Genomic DNA, 20,000 nt, shown 5'->3' with positions numbered 1-20,000 from the left:
TAGTTTTATAAAACAAATTCTACCAACTCTCTCTTTTTTTCTTTTTTGCTGCTCCAAGGAGTACCTTCAAGCTGCTCTTCCTTTCCTTATTCTGATTTCACTTATGACAAGAATGTCAAGATTGATTTGATTTAGCTCCTCCAACATCATGTCCACTTGTTGATTACTGGAGAAGAATCTCATCGTCAGTCAGACAAAGATTGATGGCATAGAAACTGGGTGATTCTTCGTTCTCTTTGTTCCTTTTCCATCACTTTGCTACCATCACTACTCCTGTTACCATACATAGATCAAGATCATGCAAAATTTGCCCAAGGTGAACAGGGAAAAAGGAAAAGAACCTGTGTGTTCTAAAATATTTATAGCAGCTCCCTTTGTGGTGGCAAAGAACTGGAAATTGGGGGACTGTCCATCAGTTGGGGAATGGCTGAGTAATTTGTGGTATATGATTGTGTTGGAATACTAATGTGCAGTACGAAATGATGGTCAGGTTGATTTTAGAAAAAGAAGGAAGACTTGCATGAAATAATGAAGAATGAGATGAGCAGAACCAAGAAAATATTGTATACAGTAACAGCAATATTGTTTGAAGAGTAACTGTGAAGGACTAAGCTATTCTAAGTTATTAGCATTCATATCAGCTACAAAGGTCTCATGAAGGAAGATGCTATCCACCTCCAGAGAAAGAACCAATATATGGAAGCATGTATTATATGGTTCCGTGTGTGTGTGTGTGTGTGTGTGTGTGTGTGTGTGTGAGAGAGAGAGAGAGAGAGAGAGAGAGAGAGAGAAAGAGAGATTTTAGCCTTCTCTGGTGAGAGGTTGGGAGGGTTGTCAAGATGATCCAGTAAAATTTCGAAACAGGAAAAAAAAACCCTAAAAAAATCATTCAAGAGGAATGAAGATCTAACAATAGAAGTAACCATGTTCAGTGACTCACATAGTAAATATGAAGTAAGGCATAAAATGGAAAGATAGATGTTAGCTAAAATATTCATCACCATGATACAAGAGAACCAGTGTATAGTCCAGGTTGGGGGATTCCTTTTGGATTATGAGGAGTTCCGAACACTCCTGTTTGTGAGTGATACTGTTGATTGCATCGAGCTCCAGTATATTGCAGAACCTTCTGGAAGAGATCTGTGATTGATCAAAGGAGTTTGACCTGTCCAGCCACACAACAAAGACCAAATCAATGAAGAATGTCTATTGCCCAGATTTCACCATGCATCTGGATGGACACTGTAGAGCTTGTCCAATACTTTGCATATCTGGAGCAGAAGACAGATGGATACTGAGCTGGGCCCAGAGTTGAAAAGAAGAAAAAGAGCAGGCTGGATTGCTTTCAAGATACCACATAGCACTTTCACAGACTCTCAAGCTTCCGACAGCAGCAGGGGCCCATCTTTTCAATTCAAATGTTTTTACCAATATTGTAGCAAGGCCGGAAATACCATTACCTTTGAAGAATGGAAGATGAGTATCATACAGGCCAGCAAAGAGGCACATGGTAGGTGTGAGGCTGTAACATAAAATCAACAAGGAAGAATAGGTTGTCATCAACAAACTGAGACAGAAAGAACATGGCCTGATCACACGGGAGAGTACATCTACACACATAACATTTGAGAGAGCATAGATGAGAGTTGCCCAGGTTAGGCAGTCATGGATGGTTTGCTTTGTTGGAGTGAACTCTCTAAATTATGAGATCACAGATCCATTTGAATATTTGAGCACTTCTGGCTTGATTAGCTCCGCTACTCAGTAAACTTAAGTGTTTCTCTGTTTCCTCCAGGATAAAACTTTGGCATTTAAAGCTCATGACAGCCTTCCCCCAACCTATCTTGCCAGCCTTATTGTTATATATTACTTCCTTTGTTGCACTTCACAGTTCAGCCAAAGTGGCCTTTTCTCGGTTCCTTACACATGGCATTTCATCTACTGTCTTTGTGCTTTTGCACTGGCTTTGTCCAATGCCTGGAACATACTCCTCCTCCTTTTTGCCTCAGAATCCCTCGCTTTCTTCAAGATGTCCCTGAAGTACATCACTTTGTACACAGAGCCTTTCCTCATCCCCCTAACTGCTAGTGTGCTCCTTCCTGACTACCTTGTATTTCTTTTCTACATATTTATTCCATGACTACATAGAAATCTGTTTGTGTTATTTTCCCTGATAGAAGGTAAACTCTCTGAGAGCAGAGATTGTTTCCTTTTTTGTCCTTGTATCCCTGGCACTTAACAACGCCTGGCACACAGATGCTTAATAAAGACTTCTTGACTCAGTAATAGTAACTAGGTCAGTTTTAGCTTATTTTTAAAAACTTGAAAATGAAAGTCCACAGGATTTTAAACCTATTATCTCCTCCAGGAGCTGCTGTTGAGTATGTGGAAAGGTCAGTGTTTGTTGCAGATCTGGGTGGATGGTAGAGAGATTGGAAAAGTAGAATGGAGCCACATTGTGAAGAGCCAGTGAAGAAGTGGCGAAAAAGAGTTTATATTTGATCTTAAAGGCAATAGGGAGCTTCTAGAGTTTATTGGTTGGAACTGGAGACAGTAGTAGCACTCATATCACCTATATATTGTCATGAGCATGACATGATCATAGATTTAGAGCTAGAAGGGATATTAGAAGTCATTGAGTCTCACATCCCTCATTTTTCAGATCAGGAAATTGGCTTACAGAGAGGTTAAGTGACTAGTTTATGGTCCCATAGATATGAAGTGTCAGAGGTGGAATTTGAGTGCTGTCTCCAAAACCAGCGCACTGCCCTCTATGCCGTGTGTCCTCTACCTAGGGACCAGGTTTTCCTGCTGAGAAGGGAGGCTTGATTTTTCTTTTTTTTCCTTATCTGTGAGTTGTAAAGGGCCTTTTGCAAGCACCAAACAAGTGGCAACTTGGAGAATTTTGTAAAATGTGTGTTTAAGGTGATATGCTGTGTTTTATCCTGGAGGAAACAGAAACACTTAAGTTTGCTGAGAAGGGGAGCTAATCAGGCCAGATGTGCTCAAATATTCAAATGTATTCATGATCTCATAGTATAGGGTAAACACTGTGTTTATAAGTAGGAAAGAATGTTAATTTCCCAACTGGTTGAGAATTGTGCCACATCTATTTTTATGAGAGAGAAAGCTATGCAGATTTGGGGTTATAGATGTGACCAAAACCATTCCAACTGATTGATTAAGCGTAGCCAATACCTGGAGGGAAAATGTTAAGGGATGGTGGTTCCAACCTCACTTCAATATAAATAATCACAGAATGCCTCAATGTAATTATCTGAGATAATGTATAGAAAGTCCTTTAGCTTTATAATTGGAAGCTAGTATTAATGTTGTGGAAAGACAGACATTTTAAGAAAGTCTTCCTTGCTATTGTGGTGGGAATGTTGGTGACTGAATGTCTTTATTGTGGATCACAAGAATCACAAATTTAGAGCTAGAAGGGACATCAGAAGGCATCTAGTCTAGGCCTCTTATTTTATAGATGAGGAAGCAGGCCCAGAGAGCTTAAGTGGTTTAAGATCACATCTACAGTAAGAAGCAGAATTGCCATTTGAACATGGATCCTCTGACTCCAAATCCAGGGCTCTCTCCATTATACCCTGCTAACACAGTAGGCAATCTAGTTGCTGTGTCTTCAGCTAAAAATGGATTAATAACGGTCAGTTTACAGGGAGCTCTAAGACAGTGCCCGAAATGGGACCAGCTTGATTCTCATTGCCTTACTAGCTTCTGCCTCATACTCATTACACAGCCCTTTATGACCTTATTTCCTGTTAAACTTCTTTTGTTCTAATACCTGAACTACAGTACCTTGTAGTTAAGTTTCAGATGCATTGTCAGTGGAGGCAGGCACCTGGGGAGGCAGATGGATTAGGTGGTGTTTTTGATTTACAGATAAGGAAAAATGATGCTCACAGGTGGTGCCTTACTGGTGTTGACATTTATTCTAAAGAATAGGATCCGGATGTTTTGACTCAGTTTAGTGTTTTTGCCTATTAATAAGGTGACTGCTGGCACCATTACATCATCCACCATTCAGCCTTAGGGCTTAGCTGGATGAAACCTCAACTGTTTTTCTTTTTTTCCCCCATCCTTGCCTTGCTCCCTGGAAGTAACACATGGCACTTAAAATTTTTTTTTAAGGGTTTACTCCTTTATACTCCAGAGAACTGTATGTATAGGTCAGAGAGGGGCCAGGATCTTTACTGAAAGCTGAGGTTCTTGGGAGTGGTTTCCTGGATTCAGATCACTTCAGCAAGCATTTTTGTTAAGTGCCCGCCATCTATGTTAGGGGCTGGAGATGTACATATAACAAGGAAACCAGGCTTGCTAATCACCAAGGACCCCCTAGCTCAGCTCAAGCTTCCTGTGGGAGTTCTTGCCTTATTCCTCTAGGTATTTGTGCTCTTCCCACTTCCTTTAAAATTCCTTTTTTATTTACTTATCTGTACAGTGGAATTGTACAGTGGAATCTACATTCCAGTAGAATGTCATTTATTATTCTTTTATTTGAACTCAGCATTTATGAGAAATGTTGTGAATGTAGAATTGATAAGTCTTGGAAACAGATTAGATATGGAGTAGGGCTGAGAGTGAGGTGAAGAGTTAAGGATGACACTGAAATTTTGAGCCTGAATGACTGGGAAAAATGGTGCTCTTGATAGTAATAGAAAAGTTAGGAATGGGTGAAATATGATGTTCATTTTTAGCTTTAAGATGTATACAGATTGTCCAGTAGGCATTTGGAGATGGAAGTCAATAGATTGATTAAGGCTAGATAAATAGATCTGAGAATTAACTGCATAAAGGATGATAACTGGACCCATGGGAACTGCACCAAGCAAAATAGTATAGTAGAAAAGAAAAGAGGGCTTGTGACAAAGCTGTGGAGGATGAAGCTCCAGCAAAGGAGACTGAGAACCAGGAGAGAGTAGTATCTTAAAGACGTAGTGAGAGAGTGAGAGACATTTCTTTGAATGATGAAGTCAGAAGACAGACTGTAGAAAGTTAGAAAGAGAGTAAGAGGAAAGAAAGTGGAGGCACCTCTTGTAGAATAGCTTTCTCAAGAGATTTAGCCACAAAAGATAGGAGAGATATGGAAAGATGTCAGGGATGGAAGGATCAATTGTGGGTTTTTTGAGGATGGGAGACATTGGGCACGTGTTTGTAGGCAGGAGCCAGTAGACAAGGAGAGATTGAAGATAAGTGAGAGAGTGGAAATAGGTATATAGGTTTTTTCCACAAAGATTTTATAGAAATGAGAAAGCGGTATTATCTTGATTGCTTTTTTTGGGTAGCAATGTGGTCTATAACTTTTTTCAAGCTTTTGATATATCCTTCTCTCTTTCAGATGTCTTTGGACTAGATCCCTCAATGTCTCCAGCACAAATCTCCTTTGTTGTGTACTTCTATTGTTAGTTTATCTTAAGCAGAACCCAGCCAAAGTGTCTAGGCTGACTCTGCCCTTTGTGCTTAATTAAGTTGCTTCCTCCACCCGAGCTGGTACCATTTTGGACTCTTCACTCTCTCACATCACTGAACTCCAGTCAAGTGCCAGATTCTGTAGATTCTCCTCTTTTTTTTTTGGCAGTTGGGGTTAAGTGGCTTGCCCAGGATCACACAGCTAGTAAGTGTTTGGTCTGAGGTCGGATGTGAATTCAGGTCTTCCTGACTCCAGGGCTGGTGCTTTATCCACTGTGCCACCTACCTGTCCCTAGATTCTCTTCTTGACCTGTCATTTTTTCTTTACCCATACTGTCACTTCCCTAACTCAGACCCTTATCACTTCTTGCCCCCATTGATCTCCTTTCTTTTTATCACTTTCTCTATCCTCCACACTTGATTACTGAAGAGTCTTCAGTAGTTCTCAGTTGCTGTTAGAGGAAAATATACTCTCCTCTTATCATGTAAAACCCTTCATAGTCTGTCTGCTTTCCAGCCTGCCATTCTAGATGTACTGTAGTTCACATTAATCTCCCTTCATAGTCTATTGAAGTATTTCATATTAATTGTCTTTATGGTCCAACTAAGTAGGTCCATGTGCTACTTCCAAAACTCCCATTTTATGTCTTGTATTCCTTTGTACTGGTTTTCTGTGGTACTTGCCTTACAATCCCTTCTCACTTCCACTTCAAGTACTACTTCTTATGCAAATCTCTTCCCTATTTCCCCCAGTGATTAGTTCCTACTCTCTACTTAATTTATATTTGTTTTATTGTATTGTGTGGCAGTTGTACAGTAATATATGGCAATGAATTTGTGTTTTATTTATTATCTTAAGAAATAAATGTGCTTTTGGCACACAAATCATTTATCTTTGTTGTTTTCATTGCAAAATTGTTTTGAGGATCATTTCTATTCTGCATAGTTGGTGTTAAGTGTAGTTCATCAAAACAGCTATTGTGGGGGCAGCTAGGTGGCACAGTGGATAGAGCACTGGCCCTGAAGTCAGGAGGGCCTGAGTTCAAATGTGGCCTCAGACCAAACACTCGACACTTGCTAGCTGTGTGACCCTGGGCAAGTCACTTAACCCCACCTGCCTTAAAAAAAAAACCAGCTATTGTGAATACTAGCCAATTCTTGATTTTTCTGTGATAGATTTTCTAACCTTTTTATGTATTTTCCCTGCTGACTCTTTAAATATGCCCTTGATAGATTAGTTCCTTTGTCAGACAGTGAACATAAGGCAGGCTCGCTCATTAAGGTAAACTACCTGCTTCTAAGGTAGAGCATTTTACCCCTATAAAAACAAAAATTTGGGAGTAGTGGAAATTAGGCAAAAGTGAATCATCCCTGGATTTGTTTATGCCATTTTTCTTCATGAAAAATCAAGAGTTGATGGTACTTTATTCTTGGTTGACTCATTTGTGTTGTAACCTTTGCTGTGACTGGATTTCACATTGTTCTTAAAGGTTGACTAAGCTGTTACTAACTGTCTTGACTCACATTCCCATGACCTGGTTCAAAGACTTGTCCTAACTTGTCTCTGGAGATTTCTCTTTAAGTGCTGCTGAAATACTTTAGCATCCTTATCTAAGTAACTTCTACTGAAGAGGGTGTTGTGGAGCTTAGAGAGGAAGAACCAAGTAGAGACAGGGGAGAAGTTCAGGGAAGAAGGCATGATATGTGAGTTGGACTTGAAGGTAAAATAATTTAGTTTTAGAATGTTGTGTGGAGGTTGGATTATATGTGAACCTGTTTTTTGCTTCAGACAAAATTACCTGAGAGAGGGTGTCAGTGATTTACTTGTTGGCATGTGCCTGCCTGAAAGTCATTCAGACAGGATAGATACACCGACTGCTTATGTTGGAACTGCCTTTATTTTAGAATGATAGTGGATATTTCTTTTGTTATATCTTGAAAAATTGATGTGATTAACCTGTTTTTGAATTTAGGAAGTCTACAATGCTTTGAGTAACTTTCTTTTTTCTTTTTTCCAGTAAAACCTACGGATCGCAACTTCACTGCCAAAATGTCATTGTCTTCTACTGCCGCACATTGTTCAGCATCTGAAAATGCTTGCAGAATTTCACCAGGACAAGTCAATCAGGTAAATTGCCTTTGGGTATTTCTGTTTCTCTCTCTTTAAAGAAGATCTGCAGCTCTAGTATGGGAACTGAACTAACTGGTGATAACATTCTCTACAGAACTGCTTTGGAAACACATCTTGTGGAGGCCGTGACCAATTTTTCTAGGCTCTCATAACTTTGAGTTGACTACTAAGTAAAAATGTTTTGATTACTAAAGAAGGAAATAATTTGAAAGCTAATGTTTTTCTGAATGTAAGGATTGTGCTAATGTGGTAAGACAGTCTTCTGTGGATTATTCAGGAGTAGGTTGTCCAGCATGTTTACTTTCTTCCATCTGCAGCTTAGGGTCCAACTCCTTTTTTATTTATTAGTACCTCTGTGAAGTACTCGGCTCTTAATGAAAGTAATAGGTGTTATAAGGACATTAGTCATTGATTCTTTTTTATTTGATAATTAAAGTTTAATTGAAAACTACTGTGATTTATTATTGAGGCTATGTCTTCATATTCTGCTATAAGAAATTTATACTTCAAAGGCACAGAAGTCAGTGGCAAAATTAGGCTTTTACTGATCAGTCTAGTTTGGCAAAGATATGTAGCATGTTGCAGCAGCCTACTACCACCACTATCCCAACTGTTTTTCTGGCTATTGCCTTTTTGCTCTTCTATAGTTTAGTATAGTAAATCTAGATTAGTTACAATTTAACAATGAAAAGAAATCCAGAGAAAACTTTAAAATGACAGTTTGAAGATAAAGGCTTGAATTTTTGCTTAGGAAAAATACCACCTAGATTGGACAGAATAGACATTTGAAAACTTACAGGTTAACTATTTCACAATTTGAATCTGGCATTTAGAGACATTATGATAGTAATCAAGCTTATTTGTTTAAAAAAATGTGGTTACTTTCACTTTTTTACCTGGGAGTATGTTTCCCAGTGGCAGAAGGGACTGGAGAAAGAAGAGAAGGATGTCTTTGTTACAGCCATCAGTAACTCTGTTCGTCCATCCATTTAAAATAAAAAAAGGTAAATCAAAGTATTAAGCTAGTAGGAGATTATAGGAAAATTAGTGAACTCTCAGATTGTACTGTGCAGATATGAAAGTTTAAAAAAATGTCAAAAGTACATTTAGTTTAGTATAATATCCTTTACTGACCTAATCAGATTATAGAAAATTTGGACATTTTGGATCAGCAAAACATTGGTGGGTAACATTGAAAAGGGATCCTCATCTTGAGCATTTACTGTCTTGTCTTAAGCAGTACAGGAAGTGTAGGCAACTTAACATAGTGGAAAGAATGCTGGATTTGGAATCTAAAAGAGTCTCACTGCTTTTGAGTAGTGACTTTTCTGAGCCTCACGTTCCTTATTTGTAAGTGTTAGGTTTATACTACCAATTTCACAGGGTTATTGTGAAGATTAAATGAGGTCATGATAAAAAATACCATATAGTGAGCTGTTATTAAATCAGCATGATAGCCAGTGGATCAACCAAAAAGAGCCCTTTTACTGGTATTTAAAAATTTAACTTACTTTGGAAAATGTTTTGTTTCTTAATTTTTAAAATTGATTAATTTTTTTTTTGGATCATATCTGTGATTTCTTTGATATTGAAAGCTTCTTCAACTAATTTAGATTGGCACCTGCTTTGCAGTTTAACCTTAGAGATGTATCTGGCAGCACTGAGAAGTTAAAGGGCCTTGCCATGGTCATCCAATCAATATGTATCAGAGGCAAGACTTGATCCTTTCTTTTTCTTTTTTTGGCAGTTGGGGGTTAAGTGACTTGCCCAGGGTCACACAGCTCTTAAGTGTCAATTGCAAGTGTTTGATCTGAGGCGGGACTTGAACTCAGGTCCTTCTGACTTCAGGGCTGGTGCTCTATCCACTGCACCACCTAGCTGCCCCTCGATCCTTTATTTTCCCGAATCTGTGCTTGGCTCTCTAACTCCTGTATCACACTACTCTCCTACCTGAATTTTAAGTCTCCAGTTGGCTGGCGTTCCTTTTCTTCAAGTGAGGTTATGCAAAAGAGCAGTTCCTCAGAAGTGTTAGATGCATAAAATGCACTTAAATGATGAAAGTTATTTTAAAATGTATGAGTAAATATCTTAATAGATGGATATCGAAACTAACGTTTTATTTTGGGAACATAAATTTCTGAAGGGAAAATGCTAGGACAAATGTATTTCATGTTCGTAAGGACAATGAATAAATATTATTGGTTGCTAATGTAATGGTCTGTGTGTAAGAAATAACTTCCAGTGTTTCCTAGGCATTTAGAGAGACTCCCATATTTGTGTATGTCTTTCAGGATATACATGAAATTTTAGCTAAAATGTAAATAGCAGGTTATATTTATGTCTTTATTAGGTACGACCAAAACTGCCACTGCTAAAGATTTTGCAAGCAGCTGGTGCACAAGGTGAAATGTTCACAATGAAAGAGGTAAGCGTCTAGACCTCTTGTACATTAACTTGTAGAAAAAAATAGAAGTCAACTAATTCTCTAACGCATTTCAAGAATACTTCAACAGTGGAAACCGGGATATGAATTAGTGTCTGATTCTTTTAGCAGCTCACTGTATATACTTTTAGACAATCTAGATTACTGTGTAACAGATATTTTCAGGACACATCATGGGAAGGGGAGAAGATTTAAATCAAGAGTTGTAGTTTTGAGATGCTGGAGTAGCAGCTTCTGCTGTCTTTTAAACACTTAAGTTCAAGTTGTATTTCATTATAAATTTTTTCCTCTAGAGCTCTTTTTGAAGTGTGTTGTCAGCTAAATGTAAGATTCACTGTGAATTCATTTATTTTAAGATTAAAATGCAAAGTGTGTACAAGATTAAAAAAATGACACTGTCACTGATTTACAGGGTATCCTGCCAGCCAGGAATTAAATGCAGTAGTTTTTCATTATAACTGTGTCAGATATTCCTGCAGAACCCTGTGACTTATTTTAAACACTTATGCATTTAAATAACTTATTTAGCGTCTAAATTTTTTTTTTTTGCAAAAACAAATTGAATGCTTTTAAGTGGTTGAGGGCTTAGTGTTAAAATGTTAATCAGTGTTAGAAGTCCACACATAGCATAGTAAAGATCTTCCATTGAATGGAAAAAAATTATGTGTATGTGTCTCTAATTTACTGAAACATTTTGTTTTGACACAGCAAAACAGTTCCAAACAAACTGTTTGAGAGCACATTCTTGGAGAAAGTTAATTTACTTATTGTTAATCTAGAGGAGGCATGTGTCATTTAACTGACAAGATGCTCTTGCATTTGGCCAGAGTTGTTGCTTCTCCATCGTACTCATTGCATATACTGTTGTTTTGGTTCCATTAACTTTATTTAGTGTATCCTTTTGTAGGTCTTCTCAGGTTCCTCTGGGTTCTTCATTATTCCTTATATTGCAGTAATATTCCATTTCATTCACATACCTTAATTTGTAAAGCATTTCTCAAGTTTGAGGGCCTTTTGTTATCACCAGTAGGCTCTTATGGTCATGTGTGTAAATAGGGTTCTTACCTTTCTGTAACTTACTTTCTGTGTGATGATCTCGGTAGAGAAATCTCTTGAAGGGTATGAACAAATTAGAAACTAATTGCATAATTTGAGATTGTTTTCCAGGAGTATTGAACCAATTCAAATATAGCTCTACAACTAATGAATTAGCAAGCATGATTTTCAACAATGAGTTTTCCATCTTTTTAGTATCTTTGCAGCTTAATAGTTGGGGAATAGGGTAGGGGATTAATGCTTCAGGATTGTTTTAGTATGTCTCTTCATAGGGATTTCGAAAATTTTTCAAGTCTTTTTTTAAATGAGATAATAATTGTTAGTATCTGACTGTTGCTTAGGGAGTGGTTCTTAGTCATGTATACTTTTGTCATTTCCTACAGTTTTTAGCTATCAGACGTTTATTAGAATTTTTTAATGCAGTTTTCCCCAGGTTTGTATTTTTTCATCAGATGGATCGGTTTTTATTTGTACAGAAGCTTTTTAGTTTTATACAATGATTGTCTATTTTGTATTTCATGATATTTTCTGTCTTATGTTTGATTATGAATTTTTTCCCTAGTGGAAAAATAGAATAGAGTAGAAAATAGTGTAGAATTTTCATTCCTAGCAGAGAATAAAAATTAGTCGAGAATAGAAGGTTTCATCTCTCATGATTATGAAGTTGTGAAAGAGCTCTCTTTTCTCTCTAGTTTTTTTAAAATTATATAACTTTATGTATTTATGATATTTATCCATTTGGAATTTGTTGTGGTAGAAGGTATAAAATACTGAACTAAAGATTTTTTGGTTAGGCTTTTTTTAATTAAAAAAAATTTTTTTTTAATGAACAGTAGTTTATTTTGTCTCCCACTCCTCATATTACTTCCGTGCCAAAAAGAAAAACGAAACCTTTGTAACAAATATAGTGAGATAAAACACATTTTTGCCTTGGCCATGTCTGAAAGCACATGTCTTGTTCTGCATCCTGAGCCTATCACCTTTCTGTCTGTTAGGAGGTGGGTAGCATGCTTTATCATAGGTCTGCTGGAATCATGGTGTTGATCAAGAGTTCTTTTTTTTTTTTTAAACAATATTGTTATTATTCTCCTTGATCTGTTCACTTCATTCTAAATGCATGTCTAACCCAGGTTTCATGGAAACATCCCCTTTTATAATTTTTTATGGCACAATAGTATTCCATTGCATTCATATACCATAACTTATTTATCCATTCCCCAATTGATAGGTACCCTCTTAGTTCCCTATTATTTGCTGTTACAAAAGAGCTGCTATAAATATTTATGTATGCGTAGAACTTTTTCTTCTTTCTTTGATGTATTTGAGGTAAAGGCCTAGTAGTGTTATTTTGAGGTCAAGGAGTGTGCACAGTTTTAGTGGCTTTTTGGGCACAGTTCCAAATTGCTTTTCAAAATGGTTGAATTGGTTCATGGCTCTATGAGCAGTACATTCATATGCTATATGTTAAGCTTCTTTATTGTTACCAGTAGTTATATAGGCAGCTAGGTGGTACAGGAAGACCTGAATTCTAATCCTCCTGCAGACACTAGCTCTGTGACCCTAGGCAAGTAACTTAACCTCTCTGTGTCTCAGTTTGCTCATGTATAAAATGGAGATAATAGTCACGTACCTCACAGGGTTATTGTGAGGATCAAATGAGTTACCTGTGTAAAGCTCTTTGCAAACCTTAGAGCACAATGTATATATTAGCTATCATTATTGTTGTTGTTGTTATTATTATTATTATTATTATTTTTGGCTAGGCAATGGGATTAAGTGACTTGCCCAGGGTCACACAGCTAGTAAGTGTCAGGTGTCTGAGGCCGGATTTTAGCTCAGGTCCTCCTGAATCCTAGGCCGGTGTTCTAGCTACTGCACCACCTAAGCTGCCCCTATTGTTATTATTATTAATCTTATCTAATGAAGAACCTCTTCTCCTGTAGCTTGTGCTCTTGGATTTATCAAAAGCTAGTTGCATTTGTTTGTAGGTCTTGTTTATTTAACCTATTCCACTGATATCCTTTTCCATTTTTTAATCCAGTGGCAGATAATTTTGTTAATTGCTGCTTTGTAGTGTGTAATGAAATCTGGTGGTGTTAAGCCTCTCTCCTTCCTACCATTTTTTCATTATTTCCTTGGATATTCTTAAATTTCTATTCCTCCAAATCATTTTTTAAAAATTAATTAATTTATTTTAGTTTTCAGCATTCACTTCTGTAAGCTTTTTTTTTAAACTAGGCAATGGGGTTAAGTGACTTGCCCGAGGTCACAAAATCAGTGTCAAATGTCTGAGGCTGGATTTGAACTCACATCCTCCTGACTCTAGGGCCAGTGCTCTAGCCAGTGCTCTACCTAGCTGCCTGTCTATAAGCTTTTGAATTTTAAATTTTCTACCCCTCACTCCCTACCTCCCTTCCCAAGGTGGCATGGAATCCAACATAGGCTATACGTATACATTCCTACTAAACATATCCTCACATTAGTCATGTTTTGAAGAAGAATTGGAACCAATAGGAGGAACCACAAGAAAGAAGAAAAAAAACAAAATGGAAGGAAAAAAGGCAAATAGTGTGCTTCAGTCTGCATTCAGACTCAATAGTTCTTTCTCGGAATGTGGCTAGCATTTTCCATCATGAGACTTTTGGAGATGTCTTAGATCCTTGCATTGCTGAGAAGAGCTAAGTCTATCAACGTTAGTCATTGCACAGTGTGACTGTTAACTGTGTACAATGTTCTGATTCTGCTCACGTCACTCAGCATTAGTCCATACAAGTCTTTCAGAGTTTTTCTGAAGTCCACTTGCTCATCATTTCTTATTTGCACAATAGTATTCCATTACATTCATATACCACAACTTGTTCAGACATTCCCCAGTTGACGGGCATCCCCTCAATTTCCAATTCTTTGCTACTACAGAAAGAGCTGCTATAAATATTTTTGTACATATGGGGCCTTTTGCCATTTTTATGATCTCTTTGGGATACAGCCCTAGAAGGCCTCCAAATCATTTTTTAAAAATTGTCTAATTACTTTGGTAGTTTGATTAGTAAAGCACTAAATCTATAGAGTAATTTGGATAATGTTACAATTTTTACTATACTGGAATGTCTCATGTGTTTGCCTTTCAAAGACTTTTGCCCAGTTCTGGGTTTCTTAAATATAGTGCTTGGAAATTAATTCTGTGAAAATTCCCCATCTTCCTCCATCCTCAGACTTAAGGTCAACATTCTGTATACATTTTTCTTGTGTGCAAGACATGTTCCCCTTTTCTTCCCATATTTCCTTTCTTGTTGCTGATAGGTGGTTTTGCATGATTTTTACTAGAGTTCTTTGATGTAAAGGTGTTTTTTTTTTTTAAGACCACTTGGAATATTTTCTCTTTGCCCTGTCAGCTCTTGAGAGTAACGATTACTTTTTTTTTTTTTATGATTATCAGTCTCTTTTTCTCCTCTCCCAATCTTACCACTCTCCTTCTTCCCCCAAGTTTAAAGGTATTTCCAATTTGATATAATTACCTTCCAGAAGGGCTAGATTTTGAATAAGCTTTTTTATACCATTTCCTAAATTCTAACATGATTATGTCTTTAATTTTTTTTTTTTTTGCTTTTTAGGCAGTTGGGGTTAAGTGACTTGCCTAGGGTCACACAGCTAGTTAAGTGTCAAGTGTTTGGTGTGAGGCCGGATTTGAACTCAGGTCCTCCTGACTTCAGGGCTGGTGCTCTATCCACTTCACCACCTAGCTGCCCCTTGATTTTGTCTTTGAGAATCTAAACACTATAGTAGCCTTGTTGGTCTATCAAAGTCTCATGTTTAGTTGAAAGTTCTTTGCCAGAAATAACAGTAAAAATAAATCAAATGCTTTATAATTAAAATGATGAAGCTTTGACACAGAGAAGAGTTGAGAAAAGAACTCTCTTTCCATTCATTGCAGGGTTGGGGGACTATGGACAGGTAATATTGAATATACAGGCCTGTGTGTTAGTTTTGAGTTTTGTTGAAATGATTTTTTTTTTGTCCTTTCAAAATTTTTGTTATTAGGTAGGGTTTGGTTGGAAGACATAATTATAGATATATTTCAAGAGGAATGTGATCAAAACAAAAGACTTCAATTAAAAAAGGGAAATTAAGAAAACACTGTCTTAGAACCCTTCCTAAACCTTCAGTTTTTATACCAGTGTTGTTTTACAGCAATGACACTCAGCCTTTCAAATATAAGTACTCTTTTTTTGGTTAAACGATTTTGTGGGCCTCATTCCCCCCACATAACAGGAGATTACATTCTGTTGGTGAGAAAACACTTGTTGGGCATTCAGGTCAACAGGAAACTGATCAAGAAATACATAGGGCCATAGCAATTCAATTTAATGTTAGCACATCAACATTTAATGGTTTCCTAGAATCTCCTGTCAGTGCACTTAATGGTAAGTGCATTGAGGCAACAGAATAGTTAGGAGCCCTGCAATATGTTGGTACACTTGTGTTCTAGTTCCAGTTTTGTCATCAGCTTATTGTATTAAAATAATAACTGGCATTTATATGTCTGAAATTTGCAAAATACTTTAGGCATATAATCTAATTTAAGCCTCATGACAAACAGTACTGAAAGGTACTACAGGTAGTATTATGACCATTTTGTGAATGAGGAGCAGAGTTAGAGAGATGAAGGGACTTGTTCACTGTCACACAGCTTGGTCTGTGCAGGAGATGAACTAAGTTTTTTTTTTTTTTAGGCAGTTGGGGTTAAGTGATTTGCCCAGGGTCACACAGCTAGTAAGTGTCAAGTGTTAGGTCTGAGGCCAGATTTGAACTCAGGTATTCCTGACTTCAGGGCCGGTGCTCTATCCACTGTGCCATCTAGATGCTCCAAACTAAGGCTTTTTGTGACTCACAAAACCCCCTCTCTTTGTCCAAGGCCACCTCTCTGTCTAGAATGCCACGCTGCTTTTTCTTGGGCCAGTGAGTACATCGCTTTGGACCTCAGTTCCTGTTCTTTGCAATAAGGTTAATACTGCTTGACCTGTCTGATTCAGAGGATTGTTGTCAGAATCAAATAAAGTAATTGAGGAGAAAGTATTTTGAAAAGTATGCATTTCCGTAACAATATTATTAGAGAAGCCTGCTCTGTGTTCTGGACAAGTTCTCTTCCTCACAATTTGACACATGTAGTGTCTTTGGATGTCTTCCTTTGGTCACTCATTTTCCTTTCTCTTTGTTTAGGCTACTTAGTAACTATTTCAATTAGTACTTTGGGGCACGTATCTTGGAAAAAGGCATATTGTAGCATCACTTATCCAATGTAATGAGAGTAGCTTTAGGGGATTGTCTGTGCAGATGTCCAACATGATAATGAGGTAGTTATTGACAGTTCCCTTAGGCTCAGCAAATTAAGTTGCAGAGGTGTATGGGCATAAATGATTCATAATACGTACTTTACTCTGCTTATGAGTTCTACCTGGCTGAGGATATAAATGGACTTAATGAAGCATTGTTACTGCTGGTTTTTGGTTTTTTGCCTGATACCTGGGCAAATCACTTACTTTTTAGTTGCTTTAATTTTGTGTTACTGATTGCTAAACTTAAATCTGTAAAATAAAGCAGCACTAAGCTAAAATGAGTAGTGAGAGTATAGGATTTATTTTACTTATAATTTTAAATTATTTTATTGATGTTCTTTTTAAAAATATTGCTTTCATTAACCAGTATCTCTCTTGCCTGTTAGAGACTCTTCCCAAGTACCAAAAAAGTTCAGTTAAGCAAAATGAATCAATGCACTAATCATGTCAGATAAACCTCATTCTATAAGAGGCATTTATCATTTCTTTCAAGTCAAGATTTTTAAAAATTTTTTTTGGTCATAACTTTTTGATTATAGTTAATGTATTTGTCTATTTTCCTTCTATTTTGTTACTCAGGTGAAATGCTGCAAAGTAGAGTGAATTTTTAAGTAATTGCATGCTGAACTTAAGTATATTCATTTGCTATAGATTTTTTTTTGATTGAAGGGAATGCTGTTATTTAAAGGAACATGATTCTGTTAAAGTAGTCTCCATATATTCAAGATATAGTTTGTCATCCCTAAGTTAGGTATCAAGAGTGAGGTTGAGAAGACAGAAGACCTTCTAAGTAAGATTTCCTTGTATGTGGAGCCTTTTATTTGGAAGATCACTGAGCTTATTAGCACTAAGAAAATGGTTTTGGTGTGACAGAGGTAATTATGTAGTCTACAGTTCCAGGAAAAAAATGGTAGAAGATCACATGTATAAGATTCTAACCTTCTTCAGACTTCTTTAAGGCTTTAGTGTTTCCTCTTCTGTAGTTTTCCTTCTTTTTTTTCATTTTATTGAAACTATTGTACAATGAAGGTGCTGGACTAGATAATGTTCCATCTAAGTGCTATGATTCTAGCTGACTAGAATAAGTTAAGATGGAGAAAAAAATTCCATAATATGCATTTTAGGCACAAAACTACTAGAAAAAACTACAGTTTTTATTCATTTAGATTAAACACATTCTAGATATTAGAGAAATAGAGGTCCAAAGATGGGCAGAGTTCCCTATGCCCATGTTAGAAATTTGAAAATTCCTAATACAAACCATTTTGGGGTGTTAATTTATAATCTCCAATAAATAAAATTCCACACTTGGGGTTAAGTAAAAGTTCAAAATTTAGGTAATAGTCCCAGAACAGTAGTAACTTAATGTGTTGGTGCATTCTGAATAATTTTCATAAAATTATTCAGTCTCTTTGGATATTCATTCCCTCGGAGGCAGAACTTCTTAGCCTGGGGTTCTGGAACTTATTTCTTAAAATATTTTATGGGAAACACAAAAAAAGGTGAAGAATTCTGCTTTGAAGATTCTTAGTTCTACTTGGTCAGAAGTAAACTGGAGACTTCCTTCCCTTGGTCTAAAGATTATTTTAAATCACTTCAAGAAGGATGGATTAGGAACTAGTTAGGTCTTCTGTAAGAAAGATATAAAAAGATTTCAGTGTAGGGCTTTGTTTCAGAGGATAAAAGTTTCTTATGCAGATCAGTCCAAAGGCTTTAGGCTAGGGTGGCTAGAAAAGTGCTTTCTTAATCTTTTTAAAAGATGGAGTGTATGTTAGATCTGTATCCCAAAGATATCCAAAAAAGGGGAAAAGGACCTAGTTGTACAAAAATATTTATAGCAGCTCTTTGTGGTAGCTAAGAATTGGAGATTGAGGGGGATGCCCATCATCTGGGGAATGGCTGAACAAGTTGTGGTATATGATTGTGATGGAATGTTATTGTGCTATAAGAAATGACAAGCAAGATCATTTCAGAAAAACTTGAAAAGATTTATGTGAACTGATACAAAGTGAAGTGAGCAGAACCAGGAGAAGCATTGTGCACAGTAACAGCAATAGTGCACGATGAGGAAGTGTGAGTGACTTGGCTATTCTCAGCAATACAGTGATCCAAGATAATCCTGAAGGACTCGTGATGAGGCATATATTTAGGTATATACAGAGCAAGTACCAGATGATTTTAGGGGAGAAGGCACCAAGAGCTGGTGGGACAGGGAAGGCCCCCTGCAGAAGGCAACACTGGAGCTGAGGCGTGATTCCAAGAGGTGGAGATGAAGAGGAGCAGCTTTCCAGGTCTGAGGGGTTGCCAATGTGGAGGGAGAGAGCAATGTAGAAGGAATGTTGAAAGTGAGTGGAGGGGCAGAATGATAGGGATGGAAACTGGGTGGTGTCAGGATAGGAAGGGATTTAAATATCTATTGAGTCACTACTGAGTACAAAGTACTATACTGGGAACAGGGTACTGAAACCACTCTCACCCTCATGGAGCTCTCATTTTATTGCAGCTAGAACCAATCATGTTCTGATATTCTGAGATTTTTTTTACTCTGTCACTGAGGTCCTCAAAAATACTGATGTTGACATTCCTCAGTAGATATCCCTCATCTCCTATAAAAATGAATGTTGAATTTTAGGGAGTATCTGGACAGATGTTGTTTTGCTGTTTTATCCCCTTGCAGGTCATGCATTATCTAGGCCAGTATATAATGGTGAAGCAGCTTTATGATCAGCAAGAACAGCACATGGTATATTGTGGTGGAGATCTTCTAGGAGAGCTGCTAGGACTTCAAAGTTTCTCTGTGAAAGATCCGAGGTAAGAAGATTCAAGGTTCGCCTCCGAGGGTTTGTCCACAAACTGTGTGATATGTGGTCCTGTGTCCACAAGCCATCAGGACTTGAGAAGTCCACATTCTTTTCTCTCTATGTAGTAATATCTACCCCTTCTGAATCCATCTTATCTTAGAATTGGGTTGTTGTTGTTGTTGTTGTTTTCTGTTTTGGTGAGGCAGTTGGGGTTAAGTGACCTGCCCAGGGTCACACAGCTAGTAAGCGTCAAGAGTCTGAGATTGGATTTGAACTTGGGTTCTCCTGACTTCAAGGCCAGAGCTCTATCTACTGCGCCACCTAGCTGCCCCTTATCTTGGAATTGTAATGGGGATTTGCTTAATTCAAATTTAAAACTAGGAAGGCAAGAACTGATTCTTCCGTGAAGTAATCTTTATTTAGGTTGGCAAGCTACAGGAATCGAACTTACTAGTTTCTCTCTCATAGATCTTTTTCTGTATCAGTTAAATAGGAATAATGATGCAGCATCTCCCTGCCTCATATGGAGAGAAATAATAACATGTGATAAAAAGCACTTTGAGAGTTCTGAGAACTATAGAAATCTGAGTATGTTTTTTCAGTGTTTAATTTTTTCCTTTATCTCTTAACAGCCCCCTTTATGACATGCTAAGAAAGAACCTGGTTACTGCAACTGTCACAGGTATGTCCATCCTCTTTTGTCAGAACATATATATGTGTATATATATAATATATACCCACACATAGTACAGCAGTGACTTGATTAGGGTAAGTAATAGGAAAGGAGGAATATGAATGAAATCATATGAGAA

At 37.2% G+C, this 20,000-nt stretch overlaps 1 protein-coding gene across 7 annotated transcripts in view; it reads left to right on the top strand.

Annotated features, from left to right (window-relative positions):
* Nucleotides 1-20,000, top strand: part of MDM4 (MDM4 regulator of p53) — a 73,316-nt gene that overhangs the window by 29,241 nt on the left and 24,075 nt on the right. For 5 of the 7 annotated variants that reach the window (XM_078156386.1, XM_021002915.2, XM_021002916.2 and 2 more), the window contains 4 exons: nucleotides 7,443-7,552; nucleotides 9,906-9,980; nucleotides 19,065-19,198; nucleotides 19,821-19,870. In XM_078156386.1, coding sequence (XP_078012512.1) covers nucleotides 7,475-7,552; nucleotides 9,906-9,980; nucleotides 19,065-19,198; nucleotides 19,821-19,870 — 337 coding nt within the window. In that variant the 5' untranslated portion in view covers nucleotides 7,443-7,474. Of the gene's footprint in view, nucleotides 1-7,126; nucleotides 7,146-7,442; nucleotides 7,553-9,905; nucleotides 9,981-19,064; nucleotides 19,199-19,820; nucleotides 19,871-20,000 lie in introns of those variants that run through there. The other 2 variants (XM_021002917.2, XM_078156387.1) reach the window with 2 other exon arrangements.

The sequence above is a fragment of the Phascolarctos cinereus genome, unplaced genomic scaffold, assembly GCF_003287225.1.
Source record: "Phascolarctos cinereus isolate Bilbo 61053 unplaced genomic scaffold, phaCin_HiC Scaffold_5;HRSCAF=322, whole genome shotgun sequence".
NCBI lineage: Eukaryota > Metazoa > Chordata > Mammalia > Diprotodontia > Phascolarctidae > Phascolarctos > Phascolarctos cinereus.
This window is presented reverse-complemented; position numbering and strand designations above follow the sequence as displayed.